Here is a 23,705-nt window from a genome sequence, read left to right as displayed (position 1 = left end):
TAAAACACGTCTTATATATATATATATATATGTATATATATGTGTGTGTGTGTGTGTAACATAAAAAGCTTCTGTTAATCTTTTCATGTTATCCTAATTAATTATTCAAATGCTTTCTTGCACCCTTAAAAGCCACATCCTGTTCTTTAATCTATTTTTGGCCCAAGTATGCATTTAATTAAAAACAGAACATTTTTCCCTTTGCTCTCTGTGGGAAATGCTCGACCTATTTGATAAACCAATTACAATTACTAAGATTTCCCTCTTTTCTCTAAATAGAGACATTTACGGATTTTACTTTGCAAGATTTTCCCTAACATATAATGAAGAAGCACTACTTTTCGTACACCCTTTTCATGACTGCTCTGTCTAATAATTAATAAACAAATTTTGTACCCTCCTTACCGGCCTAAGACCTGTTTTAATCCTTCCACTCGGCAATGACGTTATATATATACTGACACGCGTGCTACTGATTATTTTTTAAATCTGAATGAAGTAATAGATGCTAGCGAAAAAAAGTTTGGCCTAACAGATTCTTTATATTAACCTTTGATTATGCAATGGAAAAACTGTTATTAGTAATTCTTTTTTGATAGATATCCGATCATCTACAGAGCTGAAACAAGTATTTCCACACTAACTTAACTTTTCAGATTAGATTTATATAGGTTCTAAAAGTCTGCAAGACTTATAGAACCAAAAACTTTTTAAAAAGAACTTTTAGAACAGAAAAGGTGTCTTGCAAATGTGATCATATTTCTTCAAGAGCTGCATAGAAATCTTGTTTGTATTTTTTTCATTTTGATATTTAAAGGCTCTCGATACTTTATTTTCATTCGCTTTGCCTTTTGAATATTTTTCAAAAATCTCTCAAAATCTGTTTCGTAATTAATTTGTAATTAGAAGAGGACAATTCAGTTGCAATGCCTGACTGTCCTGATTTGATTATTTCAATTGTTCTGAGAATAAATTTATTCTCTTTTCTAAATTTGTTTATCATCCAATAAAATTCAAATTGTCTTTCAAAAACTAGAGTAGGAGTCTATATGTTTTTAGCAACTCCGACTTCATGGTAACTATGCTCTATTATTTTTAAGTTATCCTGAATATTTTCTAAATTAGATTCTTCCGAATACTCAATTTCTTGTAGATTAGAAGGTATGCTGAAGCCTTTTTTAAATTTAAAATAAAAAAGATGTATTATGTATATATGCATAGATGATTGTGCTCCGAAACTTTCCTTAAATCCAGGGTCCAGAAGTTTTAAGAAATCACCCATCCCATTTACGCATAAAAATTCTTGAATATTTTATTTAAAAATATTAGAACTATGATTTATGCTTGGCATCTCTTTCATTTGTAAATTTTTCTGGTAGAATAATAAATGTGATTATAGATAAAAGTAAACTTATACATAATTATTCATTTAAATTATGCTGCATATAATTTATTTAGAATTTCATGCTTTGAAAAAAAATATCAATGGTTTAAATTTATAAAGGCATTAATTTTTTGAGATGGGTCATTAATTATTTTACTCAGGGTATTTTCAGAATTTTTGAATTGGGCTCACAATCACCTCTGTATATATGTATTATATATAGTATATATATATACATGTACCTAATAGATAAATTAAGTTTTTCTGTCTTTATAAGATCCATTATAATTATAATCAAGTAAAAGTCTTATCAGTATATTTAAAACATTACTGTTTATTATAGGTATGATTATTATAAAATATGACAAAAGTAGCATTTAAACAATAAATGTAAAAAAAATTCTACGTTTGCAAAATTTATTTTAATTTTGACCTGCATTTAATGTTTTTCATTGATGAAAAAAGATGTTCTGACCAATTGATAAGTGTATGTTTATCCTTGTTTATTTCACTAATACATTTTTTTTCTTCTTTTTTACATAGTTGAAGAATTCTCAATGAAAAACTTGAAAATCTTAATCAGGAATTTATCAAAAGCTGTCGAAGGTAAATTATTTTAATTATGGGTATAGTAATAATAGTCATGTAATTCAAGCGAATATAGGGTGAAGAAACAAGTTAAAAATATTTTAAAAGCAACCAATTTATCACGTTTAAGAACATGTTATGGATAATTGTAAGTGTAGAATATAATTTATTCAGCCAAATCTTTAAATCGGTGGTGGTTTTCATACAAAAAATTATATGTTGTAAAAAGCTGAACACTATATCGACTTTATGAACATTGTTCATGTTTTGGTACTTAACAACTCTAGAGGATGACTTTATCTTTTTATAATTTTTGTGAAGCTGAATATTGTACAATAATGAAACATGAATTAGAAATTAAACTATTATTGTGTTTCCCTATCTAAAATATTAGCATTGGACAAAACAATGCTGTAATTTAACAATATTGTTCAACTGTAAATCAAAAGCAAAACAACATAAAAAGCTTCAATTAATCTTTTTGTGTTATCCTAATTAATTATTCTAATCGAAATACTTTCTCACACTTTTAAGAACAGGATGCGGCTTTTAAATCTATTTTTGGCCTAAGTATGCATTTAATTAAAAGCAGGACATTTTCCCCTTTGCTCTCTGGGAAACGCTCGACCTATTTCATAAACCAATGGCAACTACTAAGATTTCCCTCTTTCCCTAAATTGAAACATTTTACGGATTTTACTTTGCAAGATTTTACCTAACATATAATGGAGAAGCATAACTTTTCGTACACACTTTTCATGACTGCTCTGTCTAATAATTAATAAATAAATTTTGTACCCTCCTTCCTGGCCTAAAACCTGTTTTAATCGTTCCACTCGACAACGACGTTATATATATATATATGTTATGGTCAATATAAATTGTCCGTTATTATTAATACTAACTGGTCAATATTAATAATAACCAAATAAGTCGGTAAGAGTGAATTAGCGAATTTATCACATTATCCTGCTAACCAATGACGTTTGGTTAAGTCATTCTTTAGAGTTTTTATTTATCACCCAAAGAAGTAGTTATTATTAATTGTGATCAGTTTAAACACATTGACCAAACTTTATTGGTTATGAGGTTTGGTCAATGCCATTCTTTCGCATTTTTATTTATCACTTTGACCCAAAAGTCAAAGAAGCAGTTATTATTAATTGTGACCAGTTAAACTGTTTAAACACACTGACCAAACTTCATTGGTTATTATTATTGGTTATGAGGTTTGGTCAATGCCATTCTTTTGCATTTTTATTTATCACTTTGACCCAAAGGTCAAAGAAGCAGAATTGTGACCAGTTAAACTGTTTAAACACATTGACCAAACTTCATTAATTATTATTAATAATTACCCGTAAAAGTGAATGATTTGCGATATTTCTCACTTGAATCAAAAGAAGTGGTTATTATTAATATTGACTGGTTAGTATTAAAAATAACTGAATTTATCACTTTAATTGTAACACATGTTCAAAGTGGCACATCCATGTTCCAATGCTACGTAAACCGTTTAATCGCATTGATGAAACTTCATCGGTTATTATTAATAATAACCGGTTAAAGTGAGTAATTTTATTTTATAACCGTGGTCGAACAGCCGACCCAATTTTATGGGTTTCCGACTACTAATGTTCAACTCCATAACCTTGTCATTTTGACCATAACATCCAGAAGACAAGGGAACACCAGGATCAAATATTGTTAGAAATTTGCCTTTGTGGAGGACTTTTTGATGGAACTAACCCGCATTTGCATTACATGAAGAGGAAGACCACGAGAACCTCCCTCGGTTAGCCTGACGGCAAGGGGACTGTAACCCATAATCCGTCTATCACTGGGGATATTTCATGTCGGCACTAGTGCAAGCCAGATGCAGAATTTGTATCGACTAGCCATAGCCGAGATCACCTCATTGGAAGGCAAATGCTCTATCCCCTGAGCCATCGCGGCTCAAAGTGAATAATTTGCAATATTTCTCACTTTTACCAAAAGAAGCAGTTATTATTAATGTTGACCGTTTAGTACTAATAATTACCGGATTTATCACTTTTGCCATAACATATATATATAAAGAAGTTAGTAGGGTTTTTTTTCTCAATAAAATTGACCCTGAAAATTTCCCTACTGTAAAAGACTTGAGGTCATAAAAATTTCATTATCATTAAGAACTTTGAATTGAGCCTTTTCCCATTTCATAACTAATTAAAAATTGTTTTGGTTTTCTAATATTGTGGTTTCTGGATCTAAGGTTCTGTCCTGTAATGTAACGATTGCTGCTCCATAGAAGGGACACGAGAGACGGATCTTGTGCGGAAACGAATGATTATTTATTATTAGTGTGTGGCTTCATAGATATCAGCTTACTTTATAGAAAATACATTTATGGCTAAAGTGAAAAATTGTATCACAACTTGATTAAAATGCATCTATCGCTGGAATGTCAAAATTGCTTGTTTTTTCTGAGGCCTCCTTTTGAAGGATTTATCGTAGATGATTAACACAATAATTAGAATTGCTTTATACCAGGGTTGGGTTTTTTGACATGGCACATCAAAAACATGGAGCAAGTTTCTTTTTTGACATTGAAAGCATTTTATTAGATACTAAATCATGAACAGTGCTTGCATTATATTTTGCTACACTGTTGTATAAAATTAAGAGAATTTGCCGGCTTGGCCGTTTATCTCTGGAACTACTGGACCGATTTTATTTAAATTTGATATGTACATACATTGATACAACACAAAACAAAAAACCATTCGACAACTGTAATACACAGGTATCGTCCTGCATAACACTCGTTGTAGTCAGAAGGTACGAAACAGCGGTTGCGGAATAAACAAAACATAAAATGGGTTAATAGGGGATAGTCAAGACATACAGGCCTTGCAACGTGATTTTATACTTGAAATAAGGCAGAAAATTCTCTTTTCTTACACCAGTGTATAATAATGATTTATATTATTTATTACGCATAACAAATGTAGCCAAAATTATTGAAAGTAATTGATTTTTCTAATGGTACTCTTAATACTTTAAAAACTATATTCAGTTTTTATTATATGTAATGACTATGAGTTGTTATCAATATAAATATTAATTCTTTTATGTTACAATTTAAGCAGATTTTTTTTAGATTAAGTAAAATGAAAGTGTTCGTCAATAATTGTCTGATCTCAACGTATAATTGCTTTTATTAAATCTCAATATTTGTTGCTATTAATTGAATTCAGGTGACCATAATTTGTCTGGCCGCACGAACAAGGCTTTAGAGGAAATTCAAGCAGCCATGGGAAAATGTTGGGCTTAAAAAAAAATTTTTGTCAATAAATGTGTTGCTTATCTTGTCAAAAAAAATACCAATTTTTGTATTTATTAGTTTGAAATCCTTAAGTTAATAAGTGGGACCTTAAATTTAATTTAAAAAATTATTATTATTTCCATATATTTCTATTTTTTTATAACACATATGCTCAGTAATTCAAAAATTGTGTAAAATTAATAAATGTTTTTCTTAGATAAACATTATTTTCCAAAAATACTTTGAAAAAGTTTCTGTACCAAAAAAAAAAACTAAAATTTTGGGGAAAATTTTGATTAAAAAAAACTTTGATCATAGGGGCTCTGAGAATTTTCTGCACTCCAGCTTGTATGTGCATGAATATTTTCAATGTTAGTGAACTAATGTTAATTATATTAATGTATTAGTTCACTAATGAGTGAACTAATTGTAATTTATAAAAAAAAACATTAATGTTTTTTTAAATAAGTTAATAATTTTTCAATCAATCAATTCAAGGATTTAATAAAATTGATATTAATATTTAGTACAGTTATTAGAATAAATTTCCTAGTTACATTTTATTTTATTATGTTATACGTAATAGTTTTAATAAGTCTGCATTCTATGCTAAGTCTGAATTCTACTATGCAACTCAGCATCAATTGAAAGAATAGCTTGGACAATGACAAAACCAGAGGAAAATTGTATCACAATATTTGAGAGAAAGATTTTGTGGAGTATACTTGGTGGTGTAAATGAAAACAATAACTGGAGAAGGAGATTTAACTTTGAACTGTGCAAGATTTATAAACAACCTGATATTATTAAATACATAAAAATAAATAGAATGAATTGGATGGCCCACGTGATTCGAATGAGTGATGACAATACAATAAAAAAAATGCTGCTTTTTAAACCCACTGGAACAAGAAGTCATTATGGAGAAATCTTCAGAGGAAGGCATTGGCCCACATTGGGCTGTCTGGCCAACTATGATGATGATGAGTTTGGAATTTTGATCTTATTCATACAAAACTGAAAAATGAACTGATTAATGAAAAATGAAATGTACAGAAGACTTCAACACTTTTTTTTTTGTAATTGCATGTTTTTGTGATAAGAAATAAGATGATTTTTGAGTGATTTTTTACTAAGCTGATTGTTTTTGTCTTTTTATTTTAAATAATTTGACAAATTAACGCATTAAATAAATTGCAATTTCGCATATTTTTATTTATAATTTTATTCATATTTTCTACACCAAAATATAAGTTTTTTTACGATTATTGTCAAATCAAAAAGAGAGTTTAATGTCAAAATAATTCAAGAACACAATTAATTCTCATCACTTGTCATTTCATACGTATGCTCATTTATAAATACTTCTTATTTATTCTAGCTAATAATTATCCTTATTTATAATGCTATTGAATTTTAAAACAACTAATTGTGAGAGTTCTTTCAGAGATTTCTGGTCAACTGGTCGAACTTCTGGTCGAGAATGATGCCTTGCAACAAGAGAGTGATGCTAGAAATGTCGCAATTGAACAGCTTTTAAGAATGACGGTCAAAGAAACTGAGAATGAATTGAAGCCTGTCCAGATGTCTGTCATCTTAACACCTGATAATGTCTGAAAAGATTTTTAAACTTTTACTGCAGTAATATTTTTACTGCTGCACACTTTATACTAACTGTCAAGATATATTTTTGTCTTAAATATTATGTAGTATCTTACTCATGAGCATGCTCTTTATTTTTCTCCTTCTGAAATTGAACGATAAAACAATTCATTTGAATCTTTCTGCTTAATTTAACTTTTTGGCACATTTTATAAATATCTCAAATGTTCAATCACTATGCAATAGAAAGACTTTTGCTGTTATAAAGACTTAACTGTTTATAAAGAGCTGTGCAATATTAATTTATATTTTGCATCATCTGAACTTAGCATTGGGAGGTAGTGTAGTATGAATCAGATTTTATATAGTTACCAACATTTACATTTTTCATAGTCATTGTGAAGTGAAATTACAATTACATTACGAATTGTAAGCAGAATTTTTTTTAAAAATTTTTATCAGATGTAACATCAAATGGTTGCCTAGCTATTTTAAAATTTGACTTGAAAATTATGTAGAATAACTCTTAAATTCATTTTAATTCAAATTTATTATATCAAGAAAGAAATATCAGAACATAAGTTTTGAGATAAAAAAAAATGAGTTCAAAAAGATAAATAATGAGCACAAAATAGTATCAAAAAGTGATTATTTAAATGCGCAATCAGAAGTAAGTTAGCTTGTGTGTCGTAATCACATCATAATAAAGGAGACGGGGTTTTCAAAATCACAGGGAACAGCGCTCCAATAGTTGCAGCAAAAAATTTTAAAAAATAAAACGCACACGCTTAAATTCTCAATGAAATCAACACAAAGCACTCCAATAAGTAGTTATTTAAAAATGGTACGTTGAAAGAAAATTTTGAATTTTTAAAACCACGTGGAAATGTAGATCAATAACTGCCTAAAAAAATAATTTAAAAATAACTTGGATTTACAATGTACCAGCAGGGAAATTATTAACAACTGCTAAAAAAATCTGATCGAAAAATTATTGGATTTATGATGAAATTGGCAACAACAAAAAAAAGCTAGTCAAAAAGTGCATACTCAATTTCAAATTTTGCATATCAAAATTAAAAATATTATGTATTTCATCAGTTGGAAATCATGTAAAACTCCAAAGTAATTACTACAGAAAAAGCTATTGAGAAACCATATAGATTTATTGTACAAATTGAGTGCGTCAAAAAGTGATGACTCGAATGTGCTATTAGAAATCTCTCAGCAAATCTCTTTCCTCCTCAAACTTTATTTTTCTTTAGACTTGCTAAAATAAAACGATTTTAAACTTTATTCAGGGTGCGTAGCCATATTTTTCAATAAGCACCTTTTAAGTACTTTTTAAGCACTTACAAAATATTTTTAATCACTTTCCCAACAAAAAAAAAATCATAATTAGGATCTGTGCAGTAATTAAAATTATTTTTTACTGTCATTTAAAGTTCTTAATTTATAAACATAAAATCACTAAACATTTTCAAAAACTTTATATAATCAGGATAAAATAACTAGTTTCTGATAAATATTGGTGAGAAAATTGCAAAAATCATGAATTTTTTGTAATTTGAACGAAAATCGATACGTCGAAGAAAAAATCTCTTTTTAAAATATAGAAAATTAAGCACTTTTTACAAACACAGAATAAAGAAAAGTCCCCTTAAGGTCTTTTAAAAAAAACTTAAATCAAAATTAAACACTTTTTAAAAACGCTATGCACCCTATTTATGTATGATGTAAAACTTAGAAAAATTCTTGTGATTAGTTAGCTGAATTTTACAACAAATAAATGTTTGAATTTTAAAATTTGTGTATTAACTTCCTTTGTAACAAAAAATTTTCCATGACATTTTCTAAATATCAAAGAACTATGATTTTTTAATGCAGCACAAGATGCACTAACTTCTTCGACACTGCCAAGTTGAGCTTATGCAAAGTATAGAAAGAGTAAAATAATTTTTCTTTTTCTGAAATAGTTAATTATAATACAGTGAACTCTCGGTACTACGATATCCGATACAACAATAACTCCCTTTGTTACAATAATGTTTTGTGGTCCCAACGAACTTATATGTGAATTAATGTTATCCTCCTCTCAATATTTTCTCCATTTATTATTGGTTTTCAAACAATGTAAAAAATCTTCTGATGAGATCTGCTGATTATCTTATTTCTTCTTTTCACCCCAATGAATAGTTTTTGTATTCAGATTACATTCCTTGACTTGCATACACCACCTTCCATTCTTAGAATTGCCTCCCTTATTTCATTTTTACGTATCTGATTTCATATTTAACCATAATTAAAACTCTACAAATTAAATTTTTAAATAATATATAAATAGATTTATAGTTAACACATATATAACATTAAAATTTAAAAAAAATCTTATTGTCTCCAACTATATATTTATTTGGTCCCTAAAATATTGTTGTAGCAAAGTTTTACTGTTATAATTTATACTTGTCATTTTTTTTCCTTATAGAAAAATATTTGATTCATTCACAGAAGAAGAAAAAATTATATTTAAAGTATATCCATCTCAATTCATTCATTCATTTATTTTTTTGAAAACTGAGTCAGTAATGACTAATACATAATTTTAAAATTGCAACTCCTTGTTAGTAACTGCTGCTAAGTAACTCCGACTGTAATTCTAGATTCCGAAAATTAAAAGTAAATATTTCACATAAAAAATCTGTACCGGTTGCAAACTTTTGAGCAGATTTTTCACTAAAACTTTACAAAAAGTCTGGAATAACCCTGATTTAAGTATACTTTTAGAGAGAATTCATTATCAGCAGCATTTCGAACAATCCTATCTCAACCGTATCTTTGGAGAGAAAAATTTTTCTTCATCTTCTAGATGACGGTACAATAATGCTAAACTGATTTACGAGTCAAATTTGAAATCAACCTCTTTTATTTAAATGCTTCTCTGAACCAAAATCGATTCCTCTCCATCAGCTCAGTGTTTTGATATCATAATTTAGCTATGCAAGAGGCCTATAAAATTAAAAACACTATTTGTTTAGCATGAAAATATAAAATTGATCTTCTTATGTAAGTGTTTTGCGGATTGGTTGCTTTGGTTAAAGAAATTTTGTTATTTTATGTCTTTTCATTTTTACTAGTTAAGTTTAGTTTGGTTGAAAGTTGGGGCCATTTAATGTTAATTCTATATATTTTATTCTTCATTTCTAAAACTGACTACATGAATCAGTCAGTTACATGAATTGTTCACTCAATCATAACTGAATGAAAAAATAAGCATTTTGAATTTTATTCTTAAAAATGATGACAAAATTTTTACATAATAAACTATTCAAATCTTTTTTGAAAGGATCAATATTAATTTTTGATTTCTTTATACATACAATCAATTGAATGCATTTTTTTAATGATTATCTATGTGTAGTAATGAAATGCATTTTTTTATTGTAAAATATATTTTTTGCATTGAAATGTTAGATGCGAAACTAATATTGTTTTTTATCGAGATATTTTATAAAAAATGATCACTTTTTTTTATTGGTAAGTAAGCTAAATAAGAAATCACTGAATGAGTTTAAACTCAAAAACAAATTAACACTCGCAAATTTCTAAAAAGAGTAAAAAGTCAAAAAGCTTTTAGTTACCTATTTCTTTATTTTACTAGGTTGGGGACAGTCAAATTCATGTAATAAATTAATAATAATAATATAATACAGAAACTAATTCTATTGCAGGTTGAACAAAATTGCACTGTTTTTCAGTGACTTAGCAGTTATGTCTAATAAATGAATATTGTTATGTTTAAGTAACACCTATGTTTATAACTAGGTTATTTTTATGTAAAAACTCTTTTATTTGAATCTTAACTTTATATTTGCTCATTGAAATGTAATATTTGCTGTAGTATTTTGAATAAACATATCATTTTTTTCCATTTTGAGAGCTATTATTTTACGCACCCAATAAATCAGGGGTGATTGGAACACAAAGTGAAAAACCCCGAAAATTTTATGTGCAAAAAATCGAAATCAATTTTTATATGATACATGTTTCATATTTAACATAACTTTTTAAACTGACATTTATAATTAAATTATTTACTTCTTACAAGAATTGTGATATTGGGTTTTAAAATTGCACGAATGTGAATTGCGATATTAGATTTTAAAATTTCGTGAATATGAATTGCGATATTAAATTTTTATATAGTGTGAATACGAATCGCGATATATGGTTTTAATAACGGGTAAATATAAATTGTGATATTGGATTTCTAAATCATGTGAATACAAATTGCAATGCGAAGCTTTTTTAGGTAAAACAAATATCGATATTAAAATAACTTTAAAAAGAATTCCAAATATTAGCAGATTCCGGCGCAGTTCCAAATATTTAAAAAGGTGAAAATCTGCCAAACCAAAAGAATCACATAAAACTTAATAATTAGCGAAAGAATGTATGTAAACGTCTCTTTAACGGGAATTAGAAAAAGCTTCAAAATTATGTCGGATAAGTTTTTGATTTGTGAAAGTCCACAACCAATGATCTTGATTTACGTGGAATTCTACAATATTTGCACACAAATCGCCCCTAGATTTTACACCTGCAAGAATGATGCACACAAAAAAAAAACGGAATTCCAGGGTATGTCCGGAATACAATCACCCCTGAATATTTGAAACAGCCAAGGTTGGTAAGGTTTTGGACGCAATGATAAAATCCATTCTAAAACTGGCTAAAGAACATCTGCTTATGTTAAATAAATAATTCCAAGAAACTGAAGATATTGATTAAAAACTCCATTTGTTCAATAAAACATACAGTTGACATGTTTCAAGAGACGTGAATGACTAGAAACAAAAGGGACTTGAAATATAAAATGTATAGTGAACGAAAAATGGGTGAAACAAAGCTAGAAAAACCATAGTAGCCAAGAGGAAAGGAGGTGAAAAATAAAACAAGAGAAACCATACTTTAAAATAATTTTTAATAAAAATACCTAAGAATATTTACACTCTTTATAAATACAATTGTCATATATAACTGTGTAATGAAAATATATTTTATGCACAATATTTTAATTATTAATATTTATGAAGAGTTAAAAATAACCTAACTGTGTGAACCTCAACTATAATACATCAAAATATACTTTTTCTTTACTCCTATTTTATGCAACAAAAAACTTCTTTTTTTTATGTACAATTTTACAAAACATAGCCATTTTTACTACTAATTTATATCATCAACTGCACTGTGTAAGAGTTTTCTGCACATGCAAACATTGAACAAAAATTTTTGGATAAAATACTACGACGAAAAAAAAATTTCAATGTTCGAAAATTTTGTTCACAAAAATGCTGCTTATTAAATCACATGATTCATAAAACGAATTTTATAGGTTTTTTTTACAAAAATGTGAAATAAATTGACTTCTTTTAAAAATTGTGGTGATGGTATCAACCTTCATCTATGAAAAGGTAGTTGGGTTAGAAAGTAAACAAACCAAATATGATGCTTGAAATTTTCTCTGCAAAACTTTTTTCTGTATGACCTAGAACCCTACCATGAGCTCCATGGAATGAAATTCCATCTGGGAATTATTTTCCCCCACCACGAACACCTTGGAAAGAGTTTCTTGGCTGGAATTGGAATCGGTTTCATTCCAACCAGTCTCCGGCACCTGGAATCGTCGTTCCAAGGAGGGAATGATGAATTTTTAAGGACTAAATACGATATTTTGTCGATGAATGTCTTAATTTTTTTCTATTTCATAAGAGAAGATAACAAAATTTCTAAAAGATAAACGTGCCCGAGCCATTTTCAAGACGATAATTAAAAGAGAAATGTTTTGTTTCATTAGTATCTGTGAACGAAAAGATACTTTCAGAGTTAACTAAGAAATTACGGCAAACTAAAAATAATTATGCTCTCATTATATAATAATTGTTACTATTTCTATGTTATTATTACGGGACGTATTACTTGGCCAAAACCTTTTTCTGAAGTTCCAATCATTTTTTTTTATAATTTTCTTTCGATGAACTTTTAATTCAACAATATTTAACTTCCTTTCGAACGATAGTTCTTTATACTATACACCAATGGCAGCACATTTAAAAGAATTTTTTACAGGCATGATGCATTATAAAGTAAACAATTTATTTATAATAAGAAATACAAAAAAGAATAAAAACGTTTCAAAAAATATTTATGAAATTTTTATTTATTTCTTCTCTTACTCATTTTAAAAATTTTTATTCTCATTCTTCCATTAAAATATATACTATAAAAGCTGCAGAAGTAGTTCCCTAAACTATAATTTTTAAGTTTTCATACGTAAAATGATTTTACAAATCACGAAAAAAAATTTACGCAGATCTAGAAATTAATTTCTTGTGAACATATTTATTTAACTATCAGTAAAAAATAAACCAAAGTAATAAGCAAAGTAGTAACTTTTTAGTCATTCATATTGTTACAATTTTAATTGAAAACTAATGAACTTTTCTGAAATTAAATTAATTTCAAAGAGATCAAGGTAAGCGTTAATTGTTTTGTCTGATAAAATTTGAATTCTTTCTGGAAATTAGTTTAGATTTAAAAACTAGTATAATTAGTAATCTATCTACTTGCAGTTCTCAGGCACGAAATTTTGAATCTTAATTCATTAAAATATGATCATTATTTTAAGATTTGTACTTTTTAAAAAATATTTAAAATAAATAATGAAACGTATTAAGGGATATATCAGAAATATTTATTATGAAAAAAGGATTTTATTTTATGAATTATATATACATGATAAATATGACAGTTTTTAATTAATAAAACTATATGTATAATAAATTGAAGAATATTTCAAAGTATTTGCAGTTCATGTTTTTTTAGTCTAATGAAAACAAAAAACATTATAAAAATAAAACAATTAGTAGTCAAAAATAGTATTATCTAAATAGCAGAAGCTCGTTTCGTTTTACTCATGCTAATGCTGCCAAACTCCAAAAGAAAATCTAAAGTAAATTGTGTGATTGGTTAAATTTTAGCCACGTCCTGAGAGCGAGTTATCGTATAATGTCTGATTCCAAGGGAGTGTTCATGGTACGGTATTGAGCATTCATGGAACCAAACTTTCCCAGTTCCACTTTCCAGCCGGGAATCTTCATTCCATTCCCGGTAGTTCATGGTAGGGCCCCTAGGTGAAAATGTTCTCATAATGAAAATTACTTTTAGTGCTAGTACTGTTCAATGCACGATTTTATTAAATTCAAGTTGAAATTTAACTATCGACTATGATTTTTATGAATTTTTAAATTTGGATACAATTTTAAGCTCAAATTTTCAAAATAGCAAAATTATTTTTGAATATACTATGCGGAAAAATATAAACAAATTTACCAGTCATAAATAATTTTTATTTAGAGTGACAATTTTTGAAAATATTTTCTTATCTTACCATATTTTTGTGTTTATTTTTTAATATAATTTTTAATTTTCACAAATTATGTCTAAATTGTCACAAAATAGGTACCTCTCAAAAAAACCTAGACAGACCCCTAATATCATCAGATAGTAGCTATTCCTATGTTTTGACAACAAAGATCAAAACCACAAAAGAATATATTCTTCGAGAAAATGCATATTTTAGCCTCAACTTTTGAAATAAAATAGGGTCGACACTAGTTAATTAATCAAATTTAATGGTTGTACTCAAACCTTTAAGTTTGAATCCTTAAAACACAGGATAAGTCAATCATTAGATAAAAAAAGTATTAAGGTGTTTGTTTTTTACTTACGACACGGCCAAAACAGAGAGAAAAAAATTATTATGCAGTCTTGCTACTTCCTAAGTCAGATTCTTCAAATAAAGCGAAGATCAATTCTAACTAATTGAGAGTGAAGTGTGAATATTGAGAAGATGACTATACTGGTATCTACACCAAACCGACGACTTTCGAGTCAAGAGAGACTAAATAAAATATCACAGAAGGGGACCAACTTGTAGCGAACATTAGGCGCAAAACCCAGCATAGTTCTTTTATTTGAAATGTTAGCAAGTTAAAAAAACCTTTACAAAACCACGAACAGGCACAGAAATATCCATCAAACAATTAGAGAATTTGTACAAATTATAGGTGATGATCTATTAAAGGTCCTTAAAATATCTAGGAGTTATCTATTTAAATTATTTTTTCAATCAAAAAACCAAACACAGGGTATCATGACTTAACAAAGTTACTATTTTCTCCGACAAAAGCACAACAATAAATTTAAAAAAGCATTATAATAACATTCATTGAAATGATAGGTATAACTGTTATACTCTTCATATTTATAGATTTTAAATTTAAAAAACAGAGTAAGGAAAGAGTTGAAGCACTAAAAAGCTGAAAAAAATACAAAAGCAAACAATTCTTTTTTTCTGCAGAATTATATTCCAAAGATACTTTACTTGTGAAAGAAATACTAGTGATTTTTCTGTTCTCATTTCGGAATAAAAAAAATTCACCAATGACTGGCTCACTTCAGCTAGAATTTTTAATTGATAAAATAAAATAAATAAATAATAATAATAAATTCAGAAATCACAGAAGTTTAAAAGATAATTCACACAAGAAATGTTTTTTCTTTCCTTTTTTGAAAGAACGCCAAAATTTTTAAAGAGCACAAAAAAACATTTTATGACTGTGCATGGGGTTTTTGTTACAAATTCAGATATTCGGAACACTATGAAATTGGGGGGAGGAGGGTAAACTCCATTTTAAAAATTGAATTGGCGACCTAAATCCATGATTTTTTTTAAAAAATAGTTAAAATCAGGACATTTTATGACAAATTTTGTTCAATACCGAAATCCATGACTTTCCGGGTGTGCAGATACCCTGCATACATCACAAAATATTAAATAAACAATTTTTTATGTATTTTGCAACCTTGGAGACAAATCCTGCTTATAATTACAAAGATAAACCAAATCCTAACTTAAAAGCAAGTTCTACAATATCCTGGTGGACAGAATCATGATAGCACACATAAACTTCACGAGGCTCAGGGTTGAAAAACAGTCGCCCTATAATCCAAAAATTCAACATGTTATTCTGCTTATTTTTATCTTTACCGGAATAACTGAAAAGGATTCCCTGTTCGTAAGCATTGCACAAAAAACTATTGATTCCAAATTTGGTAATGACACCCGAGTTACGTATCTCCTCGTTTCTCAAAGATCTTGAGAAAACGCAGCGCATCTGCATGCAGCATCGGTGGAAATTAGACAAGATATCATTCGTGGCGCCACAATCATCATAAAAACTATATTCTTCCAGCGGTGGCGCCAGGAAAATACCTTCAACCGGATCCATGTGCAGATAGTGAAACATGGAATTATCATTTCCAGCATTGAAATGGCACAAGGCATCGCTTAATGGATCGTCATGGAAACTATTCAGTTTGGGTTGAGATGAATACTCGCTGCTCGCTTGAGATCCAGATGTGGATCCTGTCGAGGTATTGAAAGATTTGGAACCGGGGAACAGTAAATTTTCATTAGACGTATCCGAATAAGTGGATTCGACGTCGGCTAAGTCGCAGGAAAGGGAACTAGCGTTGGACGAGCATTGCATGCTTTTAGAGGATGGCACATTGACGGAGGAATTGAGTGAAGAAGTTCCTTTAAGTACCCCCTCTACAGATGTAATCGGTGGAAGACAAAAGTGAAGCGATTTTTCAACAGCAGATACGATACCATAATTGTGAAGTATGATGAGCGTATTCTGGACTTCTTCAATGTAGAAGGGTTCCGGTGGGGGGTGAGCTTCCGGTTCCAACGTGCAGCTGTTCGATTCCAGCAAAACGGACAGAATACAATTTCCCATCGCAACGGCGAGTAAAAAGTACCTGCATTCGTTATCCTCTTCAGTGAAACGATTGGGATACACCTCATTCCATATAACCATTTCTGACACAGCTTCTACTTTAGTCAATAAAAACAGGTGATTATAGTTCAGAAATAAATGGACGTCCAAAAAATCACTCTTCATTAAATGACTGCACAGCAAATATCCTTTGTAGAAAAGACAGGAACCGAGTATATTGTAAAATCTTTGGTTCTCGAAAAATCCGTCGGAAAAACAGTCGTAGTCCGATGATTCCAATTCGTTCAAAATGTCGTCTATTTCGGTTTTCAGCTTCGCCGACAGGGGAATCCAGTGAGCGCTCGGCAAAATTGCGTTCAAATAAGAAAGTGAAGCAGACTGTTCTGACAAAAAATACTTAAAAAACATTGCAAAAAACTTGTCCATGTCGGAATCTTCCAACAGAAAAGCACACTTGAGATATCGATATCTAAATTTCAAGTACTTGACCACATTTTTCACAAAATATTGAACGTCTTTTTCCGAGGCACAAGCTGCAGGAATAGCTAGCAAAAAGATATAATTTGTCTCTTTGAAAAAACCGACATGCACCATTTCCTGTTTCACGGCTATGCTACAACTCAATATCTGAGGCGATGCGACGTCACTTATAATATGGCTCAGTGTAATAAACGTTCCCTTAAGATTAAATAAATGAGTGTTTTCCTTTGGATGCTCGTAAACCACCTCGTTTCGAGCCGCTTCGTTTTCGTGTGCATCGAGACATTTGAGAAAAAAGACACCGTAATTAGAGTGAGATTTTACTTCTTGTGAAACATCACAACTTCCTAAAAGTTCTTCGCATATATGATTATGCATTGAGTAAATTGATTTGAAACTTGACAATTCATTGTATGACGATAAAACAGTCAATTTAATATTAGATGGGAAATCTAATTGAAGTAAAACATCATCAATGTTACTAAGATAAACTTTAACGTCATTGATGGAATGAAGCCAATCTCCAGGTCTCAGATCAGGAATGTCACAACACTTTAAAATTTTAATTTTGTCCATCGAGTATAAATGATTGCATTCCTCGAAGGGTCCGAGTTCGATGCCCAGCAGTTCTTTAGATAGGGATGTTTTTCGACCTAAGGATGGACGTGAGGGATTCAGAGCAATAAACACTTCTTTAGAAGACAGAAGATTAAAAGGCATACTTTCCTCATTCGATTTGATAGACTTAAATAAATGAAACGGTCGACGGACTTTATGCTTCTTTTTCTTCAGCCAATTCGCAAACTTTTTAGCGGCATTGGATGATGTATGGGGTTGATCATCAGGGATGATGGTGAGGAAGTTTTTTTCCAGGGACTGCGAAAAATTCTGTTGAATATAAAACAGCTCTCCTTTGGGACCGACTTTCTTAAGCCATGGAATATCTTCCTCACTTTGGGAATATGAGGATTCGGAGCTTTCTGATTCTGAACAATCATCCTTAAAATCATCTCTTTCATAAGCCATCGTCCAACATTAATGCGAAAAAGATTGGATTTTTCAAACTTCTTTACGTTGTTAATACGATGTTCACTTTCAAAGGTAACATTAGGGACTTTTATTCAACTATTTTGCAGAAGTGTACACATTTTGAATTTTAATGAAAAAAGCAACATATATATATTTAAATTGTAAAAGTTTCACTTTAGTCAAGTCTTTTTTTCTTTTCTTTTTTGTTTGTTTCACAAAAATCGGAAATATGTGTTCTTCTGATTATATTAGCAACCGATTTCCAACCTTTTCAAGTTGATTTTATTTTTTAATAATTTACAGAAATCACAGGTAGAAAAGCTATGGGGATGATTTCCGTATCGTGATCTACGCCAAAATTGGCGCCAAAATTTGGCGAGATCCCTACGAGTGCCTGCGGGGAGTTTTTTGAGGGGGCGTGGCCAAGAACGGCAAAAATGACGTTTTCGCAAANTTATTAAATGTATTTACAAGAGGGATTTAAAAAGAAAACATTACTAAGAAAAATGAATAAATAAATAATGAAATAAGTTTTATCCATTGTAAACGTAAAGTGTAATGTTAAGAGTCACGTGATATATGACGCTTAAGCAGCGACGTCAGAATTTAAAGTAGAATCATGTGACACGAGACTCTTGTTCAGCCTCTCAACTGAAGCTCCGCCTCTTCCTTGCCCACAATTATGTCCTTTGATGTGCTCCCTGGATCGCTTGCGTTGAATCGCGCCTTGGCGAATCTTGTTGGCGTCACAGATCACGATACGGAAATATCCCCAAGCTATGCTTTAAATGCACAAATTCCTAAATGACTTATTTTTAAATTATTGATTTAGAAATTATTATTTAATAATTAAAATATGATCCTTTAACTTTTCCTAATATATTGATATTCTGTGTTTCTGTAAGGAGTTACTAATACCATCACCAGATGGCAGCTCTACATGAAAATGCATTCTACCAAAGGCTTTGTCAATAGTTTGGTAGGTAGGTGTTTTATTTACGTCGCACTGGAGCTGCACAATGGTCTATTGGCTACGGTCTGGAAACATCCCTGAGGAAGATCCGAAGACATACCATAGTAAATTTAATTCTCAACAGAGGGGATGTCAGCAGTTTAGAAATTGAATTGCCAAATTAATTATTAATATGTAATGGATGGTTGACCGTGTGAAACTAAGCAATCCCTCTACAAATTCTTGCAAGTCTTGAACGAGTGCTCGACTTCGTGTGCAGGTCGTCGGGCTACCGAAGCGGGGGTGCCATCCCCTAAGCGGGGGTGCCATCCCCTCTGCAGAGGATCAAAATTTTGATGGCAAGTCTTCGGGTCATCCTCAGGGATGTCTCCTTGACAGTCGCCAATAGCCCATTGTGCAGCTCTAGAGCGACGTAAATTAACAACAACAACCAAGCCGCAAACCACTTCTGATTTTTAACTGCTATCTATTAAGCCTCAACTCAAACATTAATGGAAATACAAAGCTATAAGCTAATGCAATGAGCTCGTCGCACTCTTCTACAATCAACAAATATTGCTTTTTTTCGAAAAAACTGGAAGAAAGGACATTTTCTTCCTCTTACGGATTTATTTTATTGACGAAATTGCCTTTTTGTACAATACTCTTTGACACAAAGCATGGCCGGCCAACTTTATAAAGGCTATTTACGACTCTGTGAAAAATGGGGTGTAGATGTTACTAAAAAAGGAAGAGATTTAGGTGAAGTCATTCGGCAGCAAGTTGCAAAAGAATTTTCACGAGGTGAAGCGACTAACATATCAAATTTAAAAGAATGTGAGAAGAAACTAGAATCGTTGAATCGTTTGGCATCCAATTATTATGGAACCAAATATAAACGCGGAAAATATGTTTCTGCGAGTAATTTGACATTAGAACAATGTAGAGAAGTACTTTCTACTGAAGGATTAAAACGAATTGAAGAATCAAAGTATTCGATTTTTGAGAGAATCAAGCTTTGGATACAGAGAGCTTATAACTGATTCATTCTTAATATTTCCTCGTTTTGGCATAATAATTGCCAAGTTTTGGCAACTTTTGGAGTGTCCTCAACAAAAATAGCAATCAGGAATACGAGCTGGTTTTTAGTGATCTTTTTTAGATAAGTAAATCTAAAATGAAATATTTAACTTCCTAGTTCCTGTATAAGAAGAGAGTGAAAATTAAGTTTGATAACTAATGTCAAAAGTTCGGAGATTTCCATATCGTGATTTGTGGCATAATACTCGCCAAGTTTTGGCAACTTCGGGGACAATAATTTAATTTTACGTACATTTTAAAATGTTGATTTAGTGTAACACAAGTCACATTATTTGTTGTAAAGCTAGTTGTAAATCACTCCAAGTAACATGAGTGCTTTAAAATAAAATTCTGTTGTTGAAATTACAGTTAATATCATTGTATATTGCTTTAATTAATCTTATTGATGAATACTAATTTTAGAATTCCTGTATGATTAAAAAATGCGTTACATGATAGAACTTTAATCCTTGAATTCATAAATTTCTCCACCTATTTAATCTTTTACTGAAATAAAGTTTATTAATAAAATAACTTTTGAAAAGTAATTAAATCACGGCCTAGGTGCATCATGAAGGAGAATGGGGGGGGGCACAAAAATTTACTTTAGAATCTGCTATATATTTTTTAAAGAAAGTTAATATTAAATGGTTGCCACTTGATTTCAGTGACATTTTTATTTTGCTATGATAATTTTATAGAAAAGAAATTAAAAGCAATATAAAATTTGAAACCTTTTATAGAAATTTTATTACGAATTAAATAGTGAATCAGAAAATATAACAACTAAGTAAATGTTTATCAAATCCTTATTTATTTTTATTTAATAAAGGCAATATACCCATCATATTATTCATTTATAATATCGACTCAAAAGAATGACAGATGGAAATTTAAATCGAAAAATTTAATCTGAGTATATATATTATTGAACTCGTAGAACTAAAATATTTATTGCTGCAAAGTTCGTTAAAAAAAACTACTAAAAATGTTTCATAACTTTAACGAAAGTGCTAACTAAAATTGTAGTCAATATGTGAAAACAATTATTTATGCTGAAACCAAAATGCATAAATTCCCAAGCATATAAAAATATGAACCATTTCAATAATCAAAAAAGAAGTAAAGGGAGTTATTTCAATTAACATTTGAAAAAAAAAATGAGATTCTAAAGTTAATTTTGCTTATATTATACACTAAATATACATTTCAGTCCTTATTAAATGCTTTGATAAAAGAAACTACCCAGACTAAAATCATTTTTCTTGAAGATTTGACGAAATGATTTGTCAACATTTTGAGTCCTTCAAGTTCCATTAATTATTTTGTTATTTCTTGCTCTATATTGTTTGTCTAATATAGGTACTCTTCTTGCCACAAAGTCTGCATCAGTCTGGTGCTATGGGAACAAGAAGAGGGCATTTTAGGGAGGGTATCTTCGATGAAGAGATCTCCTTTTCTTTCGCCGAAACCAGTCCTAAGGAGGAACTCCGCACACCTACTTGAAATAATCATACCTCGTTACCATAGTCACCACCACAGCTCCAGGCGAATGTCTGGAAAAATACCTATCTTTAGACAAACAGTAGTCATTAGAGCAAATCCAGATTTGAAGTGAAAAATAGATACGAAAACAAAGTTGTTGCTTATTCTATGAAATTATGGACATTTATAGTTTTGAAAAGAGGGAAACTTTATTTTTTGATGTATTATTATCATCTTGTTAAATATAATAAAAGATATATGAAACTTAATTTAAAAGAAGTTTTATATATCTTTAAATCTTATATAAGAATTTTTAAAAGGCAGCAATTTTTGTATTATTTTCATTGACATTAGGGAGTGAATGAATTAAAGTAAGTGATATTAAGTCACACAATTCAAAATATTTTAACTAAGGAGAAAGGCATTTTGAAACTATAGTATTTTCTTTAAAAATAAATTTTAAAAAGACAATTATTTACTTTGATTTTTAGACAATTATGGTAACTGACATTTATGCACATAAGAATCAAATCTTTCAAAAATATGCCAAAGACTTAAACACAAGGCACTAAATGTGTGTGTTTAAATTGTGTAACTATAAACTTTTTTTTAAATAAAAATAAGCATTGCTAGAGAAGTGAAAAATTATAAAACATTGTTTAATAAATTCTTAAATAGATAAATATATTCAGTAATATTTAGGTCTTATAAAATATAATCGATTTTATTTATTATTTTTCTTCTTTCCCTTCCAAGGGTTTCTTCAAAATTTGAGAGGAGATTAATCAGTATTTTATGATATCACTAAATATTTACATGTCAAATATAAGGGTAAGAAATGCATATCATGGCCACGTCGAACAATTTAATTTTCAAGCTGTGCTCAAAACGGTAATTCCCAAACGATTTTAAATTTACGCTGTCGTATATAGTAAGTGTGCACTACATAAATGCAAACTTTAATACACTAAAAATTAACAACCAAAGGGGGAAAAATTTATGAAAAATACCTTATCAAAACAAGGAAAACCAAGAGATTTTTCACTTCATTTTTTATTTTAATTTAAGCATTTGACTAGATTAGTGAAAGCTTAGATTGAATTGTGAATATTTATAGCTGTTTACAACCTTTTTTTTCTTCCTTAAGTATAAATGATGGTATGGTAATGAATTTCTCTCATAGAAGATTTAACTTTTAAAAAGTTTGATATAAATAAATTATTTTTTATGGTGATATTTATTATATTGAAAGGGAAAGATTTTGTTTGACATCTGAATTATCGGCAATTAGTTTTATTTATTTTATATCTGAATTCAAGACATCTCCTAACTAATGTTTCATTCTGTCAAGAATTAGTAAGTATGCCGGTAAAAATGAGTAGTTAAAAAAAAACTATACTATTGTATAATAAAACTATGTTTTATTACTAGACCTTAATGTTATTAGTACAATTTAATTAAATATTTTTTTTTTTTGTATAATCTTAAAATAAAAATATTCACTTACCATAAAAGAAATGTAATTTTTTTAAAAATGGGTGAAAAGAGCAAATTTTTAAAAGTAGGGGAGAGAGGGGTCAAATGTAACATTTTTTACTTAACTATTTTTAACTAATAAAAAATCCAATATATTAATTGACAGACGAATAAAGTAGACTATTCTCTACTAGAAAAAAAAATAAATACCTTATTTTGAATGTTATTATATTAGTAATTAACAATTTTCGACAGTCGTGCACTTGTTACAATTGTCCCCACTTACGGGGTCAATTGTAACAGTTCATAAATTCAACTAAAACATAGTTAATTATACATATTATCATAGTTGTGATATATTTTTTTATTGATCAAAATAGTAGTGATATTTTAGGAGTAAAAATAATAATGAGCAGAGACCTAAAGGGTTAAACTTTTAACTTTAAGGGGTTAAAA

The 23,705-nt window shown here is 29.5% G+C and overlaps 2 protein-coding genes across 2 annotated transcripts in view; one reads left to right on the top strand and one right to left on the bottom strand.

Annotated features, from left to right (window-relative positions):
* The window catches only part of LOC107436478 (uncharacterized), a 15,937-nt gene extending 5,128 nt beyond the window's left edge, over positions 1-10,809 (top strand). The window contains exons 3-4 of the mRNA XM_016048214.3: positions 1,928-1,990; positions 6,727-10,809. Coding sequence (XP_015903700.1) covers positions 1,928-1,990; positions 6,727-6,896 — 233 coding nt within the window. The 3' untranslated portion in view covers positions 6,897-10,809. The remainder of the gene's footprint in view (positions 1-1,927; positions 1,991-6,726) is intronic.
* A 1,036-nt stretch (positions 10,810-11,845) lies between these two features.
* LOC107436479 (protein inturned) lies at positions 11,846-18,703 on the bottom strand. Its single transcript, XM_016048215.3, has one exon. It carries the CDS (start codon positions 18,251-18,253, stop codon positions 15,833-15,835), a length of 2,421 nt encoding a protein of 806 aa, XP_015903701.2. The 5' UTR covers positions 18,254-18,703; the 3' UTR covers positions 11,846-15,832.
* Positions 18,704-23,705: the final 5,002 nt, after the last annotated feature.

Source organism: Parasteatoda tepidariorum, chromosome 1 (assembly GCF_043381705.1).
Source record: "Parasteatoda tepidariorum isolate YZ-2023 chromosome 1, CAS_Ptep_4.0, whole genome shotgun sequence".
Classification (NCBI taxonomy): domain Eukaryota; kingdom Metazoa; phylum Arthropoda; class Arachnida; order Araneae; family Theridiidae; genus Parasteatoda; species Parasteatoda tepidariorum.
Note: the sequence above shows the minus strand (reverse complement) of the source record. Positions and strands in the feature narration are given on the sequence as shown.